General features: G+C 56.3%; 1 protein-coding gene across 1 annotated transcript in view; it reads left to right on the forward strand.

The window, feature by feature from the left end:
• The first annotated feature begins 311 nt into the window (after positions 1-311).
• The window catches only part of TMEM132E (transmembrane protein 132E), a 232,763-nt gene continuing 213,991 nt past the window's right edge, over positions 312-19,083 (forward strand). The window contains exon 1 of the mRNA XM_039507304.1: positions 312-821. Coding sequence (XP_039363238.1) covers positions 767-821 — 55 coding nt within the window. The 5' untranslated portion in view covers positions 312-766. The remainder of the gene's footprint in view (positions 822-19,083) is intronic.

Consider the following 19,083-nt stretch of genomic DNA (forward strand, 5'->3'; position numbering starts at 1 on the left):
GGCGGGCCCGAGCGGGGCTCCGGGGGGGCGAGCTGTGGATTTTGCATTGCCGGGAAAGTTGGAGCGCAGCGGGCAGCGCGCGCATTGCGGGGCAGGGGGCTGCCGCGGGGGCCCAGCGCCCCCCGCCCCTGCGCAGCCTCCTCGCACCGCGGCCGGGGGAGGCGCAGCAGGACCGAGGACCGTGCGGAGAGCGGAGCTTGGCCGGCTCGCTCCGCCGGAGGCTGCCGGCCGCGTCCCCAAACTTCGCCCCGGAACTTCGCCAGGCCGGATGGATCCATGAGCGGCGGCGGCGTCTTGCTCCTGCTCCTGCTGCTGCTGCTGCTGCTGGCCGCGGGCTCGGCTCGGCGAGCTCGGAGCCCGGCGGGGCGCACGGGCAGAGTTCGCGCCCTGGCACTGGAATAAACCCCTGGAGATTTCGCTGTTCCGGCCGGGGGGGCACCTAACACCCCCCTTAGCAGATCGGGGAGGGGGGGATACACGTGCCCGCTCCTCTCGGACCCTCCTGCCTGTGGGGCGGAGGTGCCCCCTTTGCTGAGTGGGTCCCTCCCCTCCTGCGTTGGGGCTTTGCCCCCTTGGGTGCCGGGGCTCAGGGCGCCCTGCGGGGGTGGGAGGAGGAGGCGCGGGGGCGGCGGGAGGAGCCCAGGGCAGCCGCCAGTGGTGCCCCCTTCCCCCGCCCGCCCTGAGCTGGGCGCCCCGGCAGGACCGCACGTGGCTGGATTTGTTTGTCCCCCACCGCGGGGGTGGATCCCGCACCGCACCGACCGCCATGGCCCCGCGACCCGCCGCCCTGCTCTGCTGCCTCGGCGCGCTGCTGGCCCACGGTAAGAGCTCGCCCGCGCGGGGACGGCGGGGTGGGGGGCTCTCCGTGCGCCCGGCACCCTCCCGATTCGCCCAGTGCCAGGGAAAGGGCTCGCTGCACCCGCTCCCCTCCGCTGCTCCCCTCTGTGCCTCCCTGAACCCCCTTTCCTGTACCCCCGTGACATCCCCCCTCCGAGCCCCGCTGCCGCTCCACTCCTCTGTGCCTCCCTGAACCCCCTTTCCTGTACTCCCTGACCTCCCTCTCCTCCAGCCCCCCGAGCACCACTGCCCCTCCACTCCTCCGCTGCTCCCCTCTGTGCCTGCCTGAACCCCCTTTCCTGTACCCCCGACCTCCCTTCCCTCCAGCCCCCCGAGCACCACTGCTCCTCCACTCCTCCGCTGCACCCCTCTGTGCCTCCCTGAACCCCCTTTCCTGTACCCCCGTGACATCCCCCCTCCGAGCCCCACTGCTCCTCCACTCCTCTGCTGCTCCCCTCTGTGCCTCCCTGAACCCCCTTTCCTGTACCCCCTGACCTCCCTACCCTCCAGCTCCCCGAACCCCACTGCCCCTTCACATCCTCCGCCGTCCCCTGCGCCCCCTGGCTAGGGGAAGGGGCTGCTTTCATTCCGCTCTGCCCCCGCCCCTGCCCCCAGCCTGTTGCCCCCATCGCTGCCCCTCGCTCCACCTCGTCCCATCTCCTCCTGCCCCCCAGGGAAAGGGCAAGGATTAGAGTTGAGCCCGGACTTAATAAAATGACAGATTGCGCTTCTAATGTGGGGCTCCCAGGACTGCAAACGGGGGGGGGGGTCTTAAAATATATATAAACTGCCCATGTCTCCTGCTTTCTTAATACAGCGATGGATTTAGGATAAAGATCAAAGTCTTTATCTGCTATTATCTCACAGCTTTATCCAACAGACCAATGCAATCAAATGCACAATTTTTGCAGCCGGGGCTGCCCATGCACTGGCTTGGGCTGGTAGCTAAGCGATGTTGCTCCGGGTTTGGGTGTGTGTGACTGATGGTTGGCTTTTTTTCTTTATACCTCAGTGCCTCTAGATGTCTGTCCCCTCTCCCCCTCCTCCCCCTTTCTGCAGTCTGATGAAAAAACCTCTTAGTTGTTCACTTTCCCTGAGTTGCATTCAAATCGCTCCCTTAACCCTATAATTTATTGAAGCTGTGTGCATGCCATGCTGTGAAATCATTTGCTGCCATTAGGGATTACGGTACCTGCTGGTGTGGTGCCCTTTTGCTGAGCAAGGTAACAGACAACAGGGGAGTGGCTGGCTGCACTATTGCGAGCTGCAGAACCCCCCTCCCGTCCCCCCCGGTTCGGTTTGGTGAGGATGCAGTGGGTGCAGGCGGCTCCCCTTGCAAGGGCAGCTTGTGGTGTTCTCCTTGCTGCGGTTTTGGGTGGGTGGAGAGGTGGAAGGGCTGGATTTATTTATTAGTGCTGTTATTATTAGCCTGGCTAATGAGGGGGCCCTCGGGCACAGCACCGTCTGGAGGACGCGCGCTCCGTGCCCACGCTTCCAGGGTGCCCTGGGTGTTCACTGCCACGCTCATCTGGTCGCTCTGTGGCCATAATCACCTCCCTCCCCGCCACCCCCCGACTCTTGGAATGAAATGAAATTGTGCCGTGAGAGCCTTGTCCCGCTGTTTATGAACTGTGTCACTGGAGCCCTGGCTCGCTGAGGTGCCCGCTGCAGGCGAAATGGGGTTCAGAGGTGCCTTTGTGGTGCACTTACCGGGAGCCATGAGGCCCTCAGAGTTGTCGACTAATGGAAAAGGGACTTAAAAAAACCCAGCGTGTGATGCTTTAGTGGAAACACTACCCCCCGGCTCCCCTCCTCTGTTCCACTAGGAGGCAGGGATGCTGATTATAGCTAAGCAGATTTTTCAGCAACTTCTTTGAACCAAGTCAATTAGTAGAAATAAACAAAGAGACTAGATGCTTTAGCAGGCAGTGATGAGTGATTTCCCCAGCCTTTCCCTACAGAGCTGTACAAATCCTTCATGTGCAGAACAAGGGTTTATCCTGGGTGCTTAAGCAGCAGTAACTTTTATTTAGCATCCCTTAAGTGCCTCGAACGCTTTCCCCCGTTGTCTTCCAGACAAGTTGTTTGTAAGTTTTATTTCCCTGGCTGTGTTTTGCTTGGGTGAGTCTTGTTCTTTAGGAACAACAGGTAACGGTGTTTGCAATCCACGTGATTGACAGCTGGCAGGCTTGTGCGTTGGGGAAGATACGGTCTGGTTTTTTCCCCCTGCTGCTTTATCAGGTTTGGGTGGCTGGATAATCATTTTTCCAAAAGGTGGTGAGGACAATCAGGTGTCACGTTTGTCGGTGGTTGGACGGTAGCAATACAGGGAAACTCATTAGAAAAGCGATGAATAATAAATTATGATGTAGGATTAAAAGACTCCAAACGGAAGCGACATAGTCCCTGTCGTTACCCACGTTTCCAGTCGGCACGCTGTCTCTTTCCCTTGATTGCGAGCAGATGGTGAGTTAGAACCGGTGACCCGAAAACCTGGGCAAAAACTTGAGCTGTGGGCAGGTAATAAGGAACGTGGACCCAGCACATGTTGGCGATGCTAATTAATGGCTGTGGCAGTGATTGTGAAGACGGGGAAAGTGTTGTTGGGTAATTAATCTACCTTGAAATTTAAAGCTGGGATTGTGGTCTGATTTCCCATGCTGCTGCTTTAGTAAGATGCATCTTGAAGAATAAGCTGTGGGTTTTTTTTTTTTGGTTATTGCATATAGAGAGATCTTGAAAAACCCAAGCTAAATCCTCTGTTGGTGTAGAACGGTGCAGTTCCATTGAAGTCAGTGGAGTCGTGCCAGTTTACGCCAGCAGAGAATTTGGCCTCCAGTCTGTAGCTCTGAGAAGCAGGCTGCGAAATGCACGCATTCATTAGATATGCATCTACTTGATAGGCAGGCGAAGGGAGGGGGCCCTGTGGGGAAAAGGACTCCTTCCCCATCCCGTTCAAGGTTGCACTGTGGCATGTTATGTGAGCACAGGTACCAGGAGCTGAGGATGTGCAGTATCTCATAGGCATGAGCCCACAGAAATCAGTTGGAAAGTCACCATTTGTCTTCGGTGTCAGACCCTTGTAGAGCACAGATTGCCATGGATCTCACTGAGCGCCACCTGCACTCCTTCCACAAGCAAATAAAGGTCAGGTCACAGCATCGCTTCCGAGCTTTAGGCGTTTATTGTTTGACAAAAGTTAATACCAACAGAAATGCCCCCTCCCCCCTGGTTTTCCCCAAGTCCCTGGTGCAAGCGCTGGAGGACCAGAAAGTCAAACTGATTAGAAACAATGAGTGAAACCCGCGTTTCCTGCTGTTCCTCAGGCCAGAGCCTGTGAAGTGCAAGGTAAACAAACAGCATCAAAGGTGAAAAACAACCTCAGTGTTTTAAGATCCACAGGGGTTCTTCGTAACTGAGGTCGGGAATTTCAGTGGCGAGTCTGTGTATATTTAGTGTCTCTTCGTATCTGAGCAGCATAATAATAAATAATAAGCTTTATCTGCTCTATCTGTGTATCCCTCAGCACCTGACACTGTGGTAACGTCCTTGCCCCCTAAAATGTCACACAGTAAAAGCAGGAAGTTGGGAACATTAGAACCAGGCGATACAATTAAACCCTGACGTGCTATGATGGAAAGTGCTCGTCGCACCAAAGCAAAGTGCGGGGCAGGTCCCACCCGTAGGGGCTGAAGACGTGGGATGGGATGCAGAGCTGGGCATCCCTGCTCGAGGGAGGGAATAGAGGAAGGCACATGTGAGCACGGTGTCTCCAGCCGGCAGTGATCAGGGGCCGTGGTTGATCTGGATGGGAGGGTGAAGTTTTTTGTAACCCTCGCTAAGCACGTCCTGGAATGGCCCTTGATGCTGCTGTTGGGTGGGAGTCTGCACATCCTTCTGGACTGCCTGGTGTGCACAGGCCCTGCATGCCCGGCAGCAGATGAGGGTGTGTTGCTCTGATGCCGGGAAATCCAGTTGCCAGCATTGCTACGACATGGAAATCTTCACACTGCATCCCTAGAGCAGTTGGTTTAGATGCGGGGGGGGGAGAGGGGGGGCTAGCTGTAGTTAGGATCCTATCCCCCAGGGTTCAGCCTTGCCACGCTGTCCTGAAGGCTGCCTGTTAAACCTACTCACCGGGCTGTGATGGTAAAGCCAGCGATGCTTTAAGAGCCTGTTAAAATGGCTCATTCCAGGTGTGCAGACTGGGAGGATTTTCCAAGCTGCGCGTGACCCCTTAGCCTTCTGCCCCCGACTTTCATTACCAGACAGCATTGCGCCTCCTTCCCCTGCGTGCAACCCGGCCTCCTTCCAAGGCGGTGCAGCGAACTCCCTGCGACTTTGCAGCGGAAACCAGGCACGCTGACACACAGGTGCACTAAGCTGGTAGAGCCTGCTCTGGGCCCCCAGGGTATTCAGAGACCCCCATCCACCTCACCAGACTTTGAATTGGGCCTTCAGTGACTTGCAGTACGTCGGACGCTGCCAGGGTGGGATCCTGCACCCGTGGGAGCTGGGCCATGCGCAGGATCGGGGCCCACCTGCTGTCTAGAGTGCTGAGTTGCCTTGTGAGTCACTGCCCAGTCGCGCTCTGTCCTCTGATGGACAATGAAGGTCTCAGCACCTGCACTGGCTTTTGGCTTCCGGCGCGCTGGGGAATGCAGGTGCCGAAAGCTGGTAATTTATAAGCCCTTTCTCGCCAATTACTTGCATTTGCTGCCAAGGTCAGTTTGCGGCTAATCAGGGCCCTTCTCCTCTGTTCCGTTTTTAATTTAATGCCTTAGTAACAACTCGACACCCTTCCCTCCCTCCCCCTTTCCTATTCTGCAGCCTTTGAACAATTTGGCTTTGATAAGCAAATGGGCTGGTTTGAGACCGGCTTTCGCAAATGTCTTTCCACAGAGCCAGCAGCCCTGGAGACCCCGGGTGAGATCAGCCCTTTGTGTCTCCATCCAGAACAAGGGTTTGGAGTGAGGCCATGTGGCTGCGAACCCCGGAGGTGCGGGGGTCAGAGGGGTAAAGCTGCCTGAATCATTTGCACCGGAAAGGAAACGGAAACGCCCAGGAAAGCCTTGTTCAATGGGGAGCTGTAGGGATCCTGGAAGGTGTCGTTGGTTTGACAGGATTGGGGTCTGCCTCTAGGAGAACATGGAGCTCGAAGGGGCACAGAGATGAGTTGTCGCAAAGGGGGCGGAACCCCTTGAACGTGTGATGAGATCATTGGTGAAGTGTGGGGAGCTTAGCCGCTATGGGGCAATCCCTGGCCTCTCCATTGACTAAAACTTTGCACTGACACGGAAGGGAGCGTTGGACTGGGAGTGTGGACTCTCTTCCCATCTGCCAGTGACTCGCTGTGTGACCAGGCACTTGGCGGTTGTGTGCCTCAGTTTCCCCCTTTGTAATATCGACCCACCTCTGGAGCATGCCTGCGATGGAAGGCGCAGGATGCAGACGAAGTATTCCTAGCGCCTGACCCGTAGCTAAACGCAGCCCAGGAGTTCAGCTTCTGTTAGTACCTCTCGCCCGCCCTCAGGAGAGCAGAGCAATGATAAAACATTTAAGGCTGCAGCAGTCATATGAAAGGTAACTAATTAGAGCAAAGTGATTCCAGCGTAATACACACTCCTGCCTGGCTTTGCACTGCAGCTCCATTGTGTCTGGGGCCCTCTGGTGGAGGTTTTGTTGGTGTTTCATAGACTCCGTATTGATCAGAGCCCCGGCGTCAATCGATGGAGCCAGATACATGAGGGCTGCTTAGTGCCAGAGGGGATGGGGTCTGCCGGGGGGGCACCGTTCATCCCCAGCAGTCTCCTCCTCCTCCTCCTCCTTCACTGGGGCCGTGGGTGGGAGGAGGGGACTCTCCTCCTCCAGGAATGGGGGACGGGGAGGGTGGCTGTGACCCCTCGACACCTGGCTGTGACCCCCACCCGGGCTGTTGGAAGAGCAGCAGCTCCCCCAGGCCGAGTGCCCTTGCTCTGCCCCTGCTCACCCCCCCTCCGCCCCATGCTCAGGCGTGCGTGTGTGTGTGGGGGGGGCTGATCTCTCTGCTCTCCCCCTCCCGACTCAGTCGCACTGCGTGGGGTGGGGGTGGGCCCGGTGCCAGAGTGGGTTGGATGTTGACCAGCCCTGTGGGCACGCAGGCAGCAGCAGGCCTGGCAGACCGTCCCATGCCACAAACTGGGGCATCCCCCTTGGCTGCCAGTTCTGCGGGCCTTGTAATCCAGCTCTGCTTGTCATTCGATATCCACAGACTCCCATGCCCGGGGCCACCGTGGCCAGCACCGTCCCAGCAAGCTGCTACGGGGCTGGGTGAGTGGGGAGGGGTTGGGTTTGATTCCCTATTTGCAAGCCCAGGGCCTCATCAGAAGCCCAGCGGTGCCATTGGGCTTCGGTTCGGACCCGGGGCTCCGGCGTAGCTCTGGTCCTGGCTTTGATCTAGCAGGGTGCTGGCCTGGCCTGCGTGAAATAACCTGACCTGCTGGTTTTGTCAAGCAGGAGCCTTGTAAAACAGGGGCCGTCCGTGGCCACTGCTCTCCTCGAATGGAAACAGCCCCCATATTTCAACCCCCCTGCAGCTCGCCTTTAAGACATTACACGTCCCTCCTCCCGACTTCAGTTTCCTGCCTCCCGAGAGCATTTCGGAGCAGGGGAGCTGATTAAGAGCCCAGAGAATTGCATGGAGGTTGTTTGTGGGAGTCATTGGCTGGGAAAATGCACCTTTTCCTCTCCCAGATGCTAAGAGCTGACGGTGCTGCTGTCTGCACGGAGCAGCAGCGTGAATTTTTAAGACCAGTAGATGGAGATATGCTATAAACTTGGTGGCAGGCTGCCGAAATCAGCTTGATTTTTTTATTTTTTTTTTTTAATTTCTATATTGATACCATCCCAGGCAGATAATCTTTAGGAGCTGACAGTTTAGCATTAGTTACAGCACAAGGCAGAAATCGCCTCCTCTGCGCACATACAGCCTCTGCTCTGCTGAAAGATTCCAACCCCAGAAAGCCAGATGGATCAAGGTTAGGTGGCTGCTGCTGCCGTGCCTAACCCAGCAGCGCAGCGGATGCTGCTTCTTTCCAGTAAAGGCATTTTCGTGTACAGCTTGTTACGCACGAAGCGATCAGGGGACATGTGCATCTATCATTAAGCAAACAAAGCATCCATCACTTGACACCAGCTAACAGGCATTTGCAGTCGTGTTTCAGAAAGCAGGGTGGGAACCCTGCACCTTCAATGGAGGTGTACTAAAGGAGTACTCTTGTTACCCGGTAGCAGTAGTAGGCTTTTATCCTCTCACGTGGACCAGTCACTAGGCAGGGACAAAGGCTGTGCCAGGGCAGCTTACACTGGCCCAGTTTGATTGACTTTCTGGTGGCTCCAGTGGGTGCTGGATCAGAGCCATTGACTGCACGTCTGAGTGACGAATGCCCTTGGAAACCCACGGCCATGTGCCAGTCCCATTGACCCCGGAGGGCTGATCCCTCCACATGGGGCCAAACAGCCCTTGCCCCCCATTCCCTGCTCCGTGCTGGAAGGAACTGCGGGGAGGGGAGACAGGAGCAGTTCTCAGGTCTCCGCTGGTGAGCAAGCCCCTGAGACCCAGTGCCGGCCAGTGCCAGGGGACGGGCAGGTTAACCAGATGTGGGGTGGGGGCTAGGTTCAGTGGACAGGGCTGGACCACGTGGGGCTTTTCAGAGCAGTCACAGGAGGCCTGTCTAGATAAGGGAGGGTGTGCAGGGATGTGGCAGAAGGAGCATGGGAAGGATCCTAGTGAGGATGGATTGGAAGGAGGTGGGGGGTGCTGGGCTGGCCAGGAGTGGGGGGACAGCCCCATACCTGAGCGAGTGCAGTGGGAGGGGGTGACAGCGAGGGGAGTGGAAGACATGGAGAACAAGACAGAATGGGGGAGGAGAGGAGGAGGGGATACAGGCGGTGTCTGGGGCGCATGGGGAGCCTAGAGACAGTAGTCACCTACCCTGATGGCCAACACGTGGCAGGGGCCCGTTCGCTGGTGGTAAATGCCGGATCGATCATTTGCTCACATAAGCCAGTGAGGCGATTGGCGTGTTCTTGGGTGTGCACACTCCTCTGGGTGTGTGCACGGACCTTGTGTGTGTCCAGGCGTGTGCGCGCTGTGGCTGGAGGAGTGCAAGAGGGGTACGACAGGTCAGCCTCCTGCACCACAGCTCAGAGGCGGCCGGTACCGTCCCAGCTACAGAAGGTCCTGGGAGGCCGGAGGAGGGAACAGCCAGGTGGGTGTGTCCCTGTACCACTCCCGACCCCACAGCCTCAAAAATCCCTCTGATCTCCCGGAGCTTGGGAGATCAGAGGGATCTCTGAAATTGACCAGTGGCAGGTGCGCAATGGTGTGTCTGTCTCCGCAGGGATTGCCACGGCGGAAGCCAGGCCAGCTGGCAGGACGTCACCGCCACGCCCTCGGCCGCAGGAAGATCGCTGTGTTCTGCAGGGCAGAGAGCTCTCGGTGGAGCGGGAACACGCGAGGCCAGTGGAGGGGACCAGTTCCCTGCTCCCCTTTGGCGTAAATCAGGAGGGACCCCACCAAAACCAGGGGAGTGATGCTGGGGAGGGGAAGAGGGAAGCGTGTGCGAGATCAGTGATGTTCACCACGGAGAGCGGGGTCGCTGGGTAGGACACGCGTGGTCATTAAGCATTGACAGGCTGCCAGCGAGTGGTGCTCAGCACGGGGTTAGCTCCCCAGTGGCAGCTCCTCTCTCCCTGGGGCCGCTGAGATGGGAGCGGGTGGGATCGTACGGCAGTACACACAGCATGGAGCGTGTTCTTGGCTCGGCTGCGCTGGTAGGGGGTGTGCTGTAGCCAGAGTCCACAGGAGGGATTGGAGCTGACTCAGCCAGAATTCCTAGTGATAGATTCTTGTCTGGCTCATATCCCCTGCCCATCGAAACTGTATCTGAGCGCCTCACCTAGGCAGTGCAGAACAGCGCATCACCCTGGAGGGTCGAGCATCCAGCCGCTTGCACGCTGTGCACTCTGCCCCATCTTTGTGCACCCCACCTATAGGAATTGCTTCGTCCATCACTGAAATGCAGCTGCCTCTGGAGTGGAGCCTGGCAGCTGTGTCACAGCGCACAGCAACGCTTATGGGGGAGTTTAGGGCAGGCAGTGTAGGAGAAGCCCATTGGAGCTGCTAGGGGGCATTTAAGGAAGGGCGGGTTGGAATTTGGCCAGGACATTGGAGTGGGACCCCTAACTTGTGCAGAGAGCCCTTGGCGTTCCACGCAGATCAGATGGGGACTGGGGTGAACAAAGCTCCCTGCCCACCCCATGTTAAATGGCGAGGGTGACAGGCGGCTGACCCTGCCTAATCCAACCCTCTGGCCACGGAGGGTCTGGTTATTTCGCTCCCGGTGATTAGCCCCAAGGCGCCCCCTCCAGGCGGGGCTGGGGAACGGGGCGGGGCTAGTGATGACAGTTCAGAAAACGTGCAAGCCAGTTTCTCACCAGTCCTTCCCTTGTGACAAGCCAGGTACCTTAGGCCGGGTGGGTTTGGCTCAGGGGCGGGTAGCGCCCCCAGCACGGTTGGCGGGTGACCCCGCTGAGTGTGGGATGCTGGCTCTGTGACTCTGTCCTCGTGGGCCGGTGGGGGTGGGAGTAGGGACGCGCCATCTCTGTCCACTGCAGGGGACCTTTAAAGCTGGAGGATGCCTGGGGGGAGCCAGGCTTTGTAAGGATGCGGCAGTAGGAAGGAGCAGGATCACATCTCCACTCCCTCTGGGCTGGCTTGATGCAGCTGGTGACACGTCTCAGGGTGGCGTTGGCATTGGGGGCTCTCCCTGACTCCCTGGCACCCGTGGTGGGGGGGGGGTGTCACAATGTAACCCATTAACAGCAAACACCATCTAGCTATTTATTAGGTGCTTTACGGTAACACCCCTAATAGCCGCAGTCATGGACCAGCACCCCGCTGTAATGGATGCCGTATATTGTCTATTAGGTGCATTATGGTAGCACCCCTGACAGCCGCAGTCATGGACCAGCACCTCGCTGTACTGGGTGTGGTACATTGTTTATTAGGTGTATTACGGTAGCCCGTAACATCACTAATCATGGACCAGCATGACATTGTGCTAGGCGCTGTACTTTCTTTATTTGGTGTATTATGGTAGCACCTAACAGCTGCAGTCGGGGGCCAGCGCCCCATTCTGCAAGAACCCAGAACAAGGAGTCCCTGCCCCAGAGGCCTTACAGCCCCTCTACCCCTCCCTACTGAGCCTGGTTCTCCTCAGAGCGCCACCGTTGCTCCATTGGCCCTTGTGAGGCTGCTCCCACTTTGCGCCAGATCACAGGGTGAGGGATGGACCCCCCCATTGCCTAGCGGGGGGCCTGGTGGCTGCACAGCACCCATGCCGCCCAGGGCTGTTCCCCTTTGCCGGTGCCCCTCGTCAGAGCGACTCAGTGCAGAGAGCCCTGCCGGCGGAATGGTTTCATTAGCAGGGGAAACGGGCTGTGAAAGGGACGTGCTTTCCAATCCCGAAATTCAAACAAACGGAGGGTTTTAATAGGAGATTAATGATCCCCTCCCAAGCGCGGCTGTATTACCTTCTTAATGTTCAAATTGAAAAAACAAACCCAGAGCGCCGCTGCTCCCCGGGCTACTAATTAATAACGGTAACGAAGCTGCTCTGCTAAGGGCTGGGAGGACTTTGGGCTTCCCCTCTCCTGTGTCTGTTACCCCACCTGTGGCACACTTGGGATAAGCCCTGCAGCCAGTGAGAGTTGAGACGTGTCAATGTATGCGTGCAAAGCGCTCGGAGACCTTGAATGACAGAGGTAACGCAGGTGCGAAGGCCTAGGATTCGTTAATTCCTGGGCATGGACTTTCAGTGCTTTCCCGAATCAAGTGGGTGTTCTTATTCTCATGTTACGGATGGGGAAACTGAGGCGCAGAGGGGTTCAGTGACTTGCTCACAGTCATCCAGCAGGTCAGGAGCAGAGCAGGGAATAGACGTTCAGTCTCAGCCCATCTTGGTGTACTGGCCCATACTCCTCCCTTTACTTGGATATTTGGGAGTGGGACTGTGCCAGCTGGCTTCACTTGGACATCACTGGGCTGGCTCCGTGCCAGCACTTACCCTGTGGAGGGGAGGGGAAAGGGATCCACATGTGGTGAATGGGTCAGGAGGGGATCCATACAGTAGCGAATGGGGAGAGAGGGAGATCCAGATGCTGGCGAATGGGAGGAGAGAACTGAGTCTCTCTCAACATAACATGGGATAAGAGGGAAGGTCTCTCATGGATCGGGAACTGGTTAAAAGACAGGAAGCAAAGGGTAGGAATAAATGGTCAGGTTTCAGAATGGAGAGAGGTGAATAGTGGTGTTCCCCAGGGATCTGTTTTTGGCCCAGTCCTGTTCAACACATTCATAAATGATCTGGAAAAAGGGGTAAACAGTGAGGTGGCAAAATTTGCAGACAATACAAAATTACAAGGACTATCAATTAATCGCAGTTAACTCAAGCGATTAACACAGAACAAATTAACTAAATTAAAAAAAGTCACAATTTAATCACAGTTTTAATTGCACTGTTAATAATAGAAACCAATTTAAATGTATGATAAATATTTTTGGATGATTTTCTACATTTCCAAATATTGATTTCAATTACAACACAGAATACAAAGTGTACACTGCTCACTTCATATTTATTTCTTATTACAAATATTTGCACTGTGAAAAAGATAAACAAAATAAATAGTATTTTTCAATTTACCTCATACAAGTACTGCAGTGCAATCTCTTTATTGTGAAAGTGCAACTTAGAAATGTAGAATTTTTTTTACAGAACTGCATTCAAAAACAAAACAATGTAAAACTTTAGAGCTTGCAAGTCCACTCAGTCCTACTTCTTGTTCAGCCAATCGCTCAGACAAACAAGTTTGTTTACATTTACAGGAGATAATGCTGCCCACTTCTTATTTATAAAGTCACCTGAAAGTGAGAACAGGCACTGTTGTAGCCGGCATTGCAAGGTATTTACATGCTAGATATGCTAAAGAGTCGCATGCCCCTTCATGCTTCGACCACCATTCCAGAGGACATGCTTCCATGCTGAGTTTAAATGGGTATTTTGTTATTGTTTAGCCGTGCAATTAATCATGACTATTTTTAAAATTTAATTGTGATTATTTTTTTAGTCATTTGACAGCCCAGAAAATTACTCAAGATAGTTAAGTCCAAAGCTGACTGAAGAGTTACAAAGGGATCTCATCCAACTGGGCGACAAAATGGCAAATGAAATTCAGTGTTGATAAGTGCAAAGTAATGCACATTGAAAAACACAATCCCAGCTATACATGTCAAGTGCTGGGGTCTAAATTAGCTGTTACCACTCAAGAGAGAGATCTGGGAGTCGTCGGGGGTAGTTCTCTGAAAACTTCCGCTCAATGTGCCGCGTTAGTCAAAAAGTGAACAATGTTACTTGCTGATATTAGGAATGGGACAGAAAATATCCTAATGCCGCGCTATAAATCCATGGTACACTCACACCTTCAATACCGGGTGTAGTTCTGGTTGCCCCATCTCAAAAAGATATAATTATAAACTGGAAAAGGTAGAGAGAAGGGCAACAGAAATGAAGAAGGGTCTGGAACAGCTTCTCTATGAGGAGAGATTAAAAAGCCTGAGACTGTTCAGCTTGGAAAAGAGACGACGGAGGGGGTATGGCAGAGGTGTATAAAATCACGAATAGTGCAGAGAAAGTGAGTAAGGAAGTGTTATTTACCCCTTCACATAACAGGAACTAGGGGTCACCCAATGAAATTAATAGGCAGCAGGTTTAAAACAAACACAAGGAAGTATTTCTTCACACAGCGCACAGTCAACCTGTGGAACTCCTTGCCAGGGGATGTTGTGACGGCCAAGACTATAACGGGGTTAAAAAAAGAACTAGATAAGTTCCTGGAGGACAGGTCCATCGATGGCTATTAGCCAAATGGTCAGAGATGCAACCTCCTGCTCCGGGTGTCCAGAGACCTCCCTGACTGCCAGAAGCTGGGCCTGTACGACGGATGGATCACCCTATTCTCTTCACTCCCTCTGGGGCACCTGGCATTGGCCACTGTCAGAAGAAAGGACACTGGGCTAGACGGACCTTTGGTCTGACCCAGCCTGGCCGTTCATATGGAACATGCCCCCCCGCCAGCCTGCAGGACCCATTAGCAATGAGGCTGGCAGTGCCGGGCTGGGGACGAGCTCTCCAGGATGGAGGAGTGAGGCGGGTTCCCCTGCAGCAGCAGAGCGCTCTGCTTTCCAGCCCACACCTTCCTGGGCAGCCACGGCTCGTTAGGACGGCACAGCGCACGGTTTATTTTTTGTCCAGGCGGCGCAGCCAGCCCCACAGTGAAACATGCCGTTGAGCAGGAGAGAGCAGTGTGGGGTGCGGGGGAGCCGCATCGCGTCTTCCAGCCTGTCGTTCGGCCAGGACATGGGGATTGCAGTTGTTTTTGGGGTGCCGGGGCCTCCTGCTTCTTTCCCACGTTCACTGTGAAGGTGCTTGTACACGTCCAGCGGACGAGCGGGTCGCACTAGCCGGAGTGGCTACTGAACAGGTGTGGGGGCGAGTCAGACTGTGATATGTTCCTGTCCCATCCTGGCCTGCAGCAGCCTGGTCCGGGCAGCGAGCGGCAGTCGTGACAACGCAAGAACTAGGCTCAAGTTCCCGAACAGGCCAAGGTGGGTTTCTCACTCAGAGCACCGCCGAGAAAAGCTGGGGCCCTCCTCGCTCCCTCCTCTGTCCCAGCCTGTTTGAACCCTGCCGAGGCCTGGGGGCGTGCGCTCGCCGTAGGCCGGCTAGTTCCAGGCGTGGAGCTAGGAGTGTGGATTCAGGGCCCCCCGGGAGGCGCTGATTCTCCTCTAAGTGCACTCGCGGTGGTCTAGGGATCCGACCCAGCCTTGGCTGTGTGTGTGTGTGGGGGGGGGAGCCGTGCGTGGGGAGCTGCAGATAGCCCCAAACCTGCGCCTTTCTCCATCTTCAGCCACGAGAAACGGGACTGGGCCAATGGGGCTCGGCTGGTTTGTGCCAGCTGCGGATGCAACTGTCTGGAAACGAAGCCAGTCTAGACAGACACCGTAAAGCCGGCGGAGCAGCAAACCTCTTCCTGTGAACGGGGGTTCTCCTGGAGCTTTGTGCAGGCTTTAGCCGGCTGTCATTACTGAGCCTTGTGGCCTGCATGAAATCCCCTGCCAGCCGGTAAAGCCGGCTCCGGGGCCGCCTTTTCTATCGCCAATAAACACCGTGCTGCCCACAGCAGCGGCTCCTCCGCAGGATTTCAGGGTGCGCTGGCTCTCGGGCGATGAGGCCGTGCACGTCCCAAACATGGCGATGGAGCTGAGCAGCCGTGTACAGGAGGCGCCGGCCGTGCGCTAATTAGAGCTCCAAAGCCCAGGATGACTTTGGCGTGGTCTCACAGCCAGCGCATGTGAGCAGACAGCGCTCCCGTCCTTCGCCAGCCACTGAGACGCTAGTGGTCGGACAGAGGCAGGCTGGGTTTTGTCATTAACGGGACAGGCATCCTCTTTCCATGTCCCCTTTGCTGTTCTCTGCTCTCTGGCAGGGCATAGGCGCTCACTACCTGCGACCCGCCAGGGGCCCGCTGCAGCGCCGCGTTTTGTCCCTTCTCCGTGTCCCTTTGCACTTGTAGCAGCCGATTCCACCCGTGAATCACTCCTGCCCATGGGGGAGCGCAGCCCCGAAATGGCTCTAAGCCCCGCCTCTCGCTTCCTGCCCCAGCCGAGCGGGGGCAGACGACGGGGCGGCTCTGCTCACAACAGAGCACCAGCAAGGCCAGGGAGGCAGAGCCTGTATCCCGCTGCGATGGGCTGGGCAGACGGGCAGGATCGTACGATGGATGGCTTGGGAGCTAGATTGGGGAGCGTGCAATAGATGGGTCGATAAGAGACGGACGGATGGCTGGATAGCTGGATGGGGGGAATACGATGGGTGGGTGGATAGAGGATGGCTAGACAGAGGGAAGAGCGCATTTTCTCTTACCACTGGCTCTCAGACAGCAACTGTGATGGCCGGCCCCATGTCTGCAAACAGCGGTTCTCAGCCCTTGGGATTGGGGTGGCTGGTCGAGGGATCGCACAGATCCAGGGGGTGGGACGGGGAGGAAATCCCACCAGAACCCCCGGCAGCACCGTGTCTCTGTCCTTGCTTCCCTTCCCCCCGCCTTTGTGCACGGGGCTGATTACGAAAGGGAAACACCGGGGAGTTGCTGTTCCACTCAGCCGGCTGCCGGTTCTGCCCTGGGGTGACGCGGCACAAAGGAATAAACACTGCACAGATCCCCGCAGATTGCCCCTCTTCTGCAGTGGCCGCCCAGGGAGGGAGAGAAAATAACCAGCCTGCGCTGGGCGTGTTGCTCGCTCGCTCGCTGCTGAGCTCCAGCTCCATTAAAGTGTGTGGAATTGGTGCCCACCCATGTCCTGGCTCCTGGGGTCTCCCCACACCGCTCTCTGTCACGCTGTCTCGTGGCCTCCTGCAGCCAGGAACGCACGGTCTCCATCGCAGGAGCCACGCTTGGGGCAATCCCCCGGCAATCCCGCCCCGTGGCCACGCATCCCTGTGCCAGCTCCCTGGAGGACACAGGTCCGGTGCAGCCTCCAGCTGCAGGGCCTGCTCTGTCAGCTCACGCGGTGGGGCCTGCTGCTCCCAGGGGGGCGTATGTGGAAGCGGGGACCAGGTCCCAGCAGGTGGAAACCGGTGCAGCTCCACTTAGGTCTGGTGGTTTCCGCTCCCTGGGATCTCGCCCCTCGGAAGCTGGCGAGGTGGCAGAGAGGGAGAAAATGGAGAGGAGGGGACGAAGGCCAGAGCCTTAGGGGTTGTCAGCGGCGAGGGAGGGGGATGGCGTGGCCAGCGAGGCAGGGAGCATGTGAGAAACAGAGTCCCCCCCCACCCCCCCGGCTTTCACTGTGCCTGCCAGGGCCACGGCTCTGCCACTGCTCCCCGTTCCTTAGGCAGAACATCCAGCCTCACCTGTGGGTGCTGCTGCACCCTAGGAAATCCCCCCTCTATTAAGCCAATGGGAAAAATCCTGTTGACTTGAGGGGAGCCAGGGATTGGCCCCGGGGGCGGCACTGCCGCCACGTTGGTTTTCCTGCATCCACGTGCAGCGCTGCAGTGAGCACTGCCCCGCGCCCACGCCGCTCGGAACCCAGAGAGCCCAGCCGAAGGCAGGTACCGGGGGGGCGGCGCCATCCTGGGCTTTCGGCCTGTGCCACGCCCGCTGCAATGGAGACTTTGCCTGGTTCAGGCCTCGGGGCGCTGGTGCTGCCCCTGCCCTTGTGCATACGGGTGCCGGGCAGGGGAGTTGCAGGAACCTCCTTGAGACGTGGCCTTGTGAGTAGGACAGGACCCCCCTGTGGTTCCTGGGGCCAGGGTGCGCGTGCCAGCCCCGGCCGTGGGGGCAGCGGAGGGCGGATCTCTGCTGTGCAGATGTAGCCCACTCCAGAGGGGCTGCGCTGCCTGTGGGAGTGTTTTCCCTGCGGCTGGTCCTGGTACAGCAGGGGCACCCCGGACTCTCCCTCAGGGGCCGCTCGGCTAGCCAAAGAACTTCCTGTCCATAAGGCTCAGAGCCCGCCCCCGCTGCCTCTGTTAACCCCCCGGCGCAGCCGGCAGCTTGGCAGTGCCAGGGAGAGGCCTCCTGAGGCCTTTGTGTGAGAGCGGCAGAAATTCCTGCCTGGCACTGGCCCAGGGCTGCCGCCCGTCCTGGGGCCGTGCACTGCAGAGTAATTCTCAGCCAGGTTGGGGGACAGGGCTGGGCTGGAGCAATTGCTCTGCTGCAGAGATCTCGCTTCGGGTACCAATAGGGAAGCGCCTTTCGTCTCTTCCTCCCCACCCCCGTGCTCGTTTTAATTTGCCTGGGCTGTTCTCCCGGACGCAGGAAAACCCTGCCTCTCTCTGCTCTGCCAAGCCAGCTGTGAGAAGGCCGTGCGGGGAAGCATTTAAGGGAAGGAGAAGATCACAGGAATGCGAAGCCGTGCGTTCGAAATACGCCAGGCGATGATTTTATCCCTAGAGCCTTGAATCCTAATGCAGGTTAAAACTCTAGGCTGAGTTGTTGCTCTCCACTGAGTTCATTTTTGCATCCTAGCAACAAGTAGGCCCTTTTAAAGATAAAGTGCACATCAGAGCAGTGGGTTTGTTCCCTATGAATTTAAAGATGCGTTAGGCTCCTTGATTTCCTCAGCAGGAACGATGTTCTCCTGAGTGTGTGCGCGCGTTCCCCTCCCTGACAAGCATGCAAAGCTGATCTGTCCACGGCCGAGTTCTCCGAACAGTAATGTTCTTCTCTCTCTGTTGAGCCCTGATGTATTAGAAGGTAAAACTCCTGTGAAAGGAGTGCTAATAATGTTCAAAGCCGGCCGGCAACGCAGGTACTGCCACCAGGCTGCCCGGTGATTCATCTCTGAGACATCTCATTAATTTAGCAAATGCCGCCTGAAAGGAAGAGAGCGCCGGCCACCCAAACCGTTCCCACAAATAAAATCCATATCAGGGGCCACTCACCTTTCCGAGGCGGCCTTGCCTTCCCCTCCCCTCTCGTCTGAAATGTGCGTGGATAGAGGTGAGTAAGCAAATGTGCACTCCCTCACACGCACACACACACACACAGTGACACATCTATAATCATACAGTGCATCGCTCTGTTCCTAGGAGCTCAACAAAGTTCACCTCCGCTCATTAAAGGTGACATGCTAAACGATTGGATTTGAGCTCTTTTTCCCCCCCTCTTCTTTATGGTGGATAAACAAAGCATGGAAAGGCTTTTTTTTAAAATTGTTTCTTTCTTGTTTTTCACTTTGGACATACCCAGTCTTAGCTTCCCTGTTTCTGTTGGTGGGCTCCAGAAGGAGTTTTCTAATCCCTCGAACCAAAGGAGTAGGAACACTGAATATTTAGCAAAGAGAGCTTTTCTCCCTACTGTGTATTCGGCATTTGAGTGAAATGGGTGCCCACCCCCCATGCACCTGTTTCAGACAGCCTGACCCAAACCCCCTTCCTTCCTCCCTTGATCACTCAGGTTTCATTTCCTTGGCACTTGATGAGAAAGCTGTGCAAATCTGTGATCACCTGGAGCATACTGTGCACGTCTTAGTACACTTCTCTGTCACCCTGTTTGGACTGTAAGCTCTCTGGGGCACAGACTGTGGATGATAGTTTTGCTTCTCTGGCACAATACAAAAGAGAGGTTTCCGTGGCGTCACCG

The sequence above is a fragment of the Mauremys reevesii genome, linkage group 20, assembly GCF_016161935.1.
Source record: "Mauremys reevesii isolate NIE-2019 linkage group 20, ASM1616193v1, whole genome shotgun sequence".
In the NCBI taxonomy this organism is placed as follows: Eukaryota; Metazoa; Chordata; order Testudines; family Geoemydidae; genus Mauremys; species Mauremys reevesii.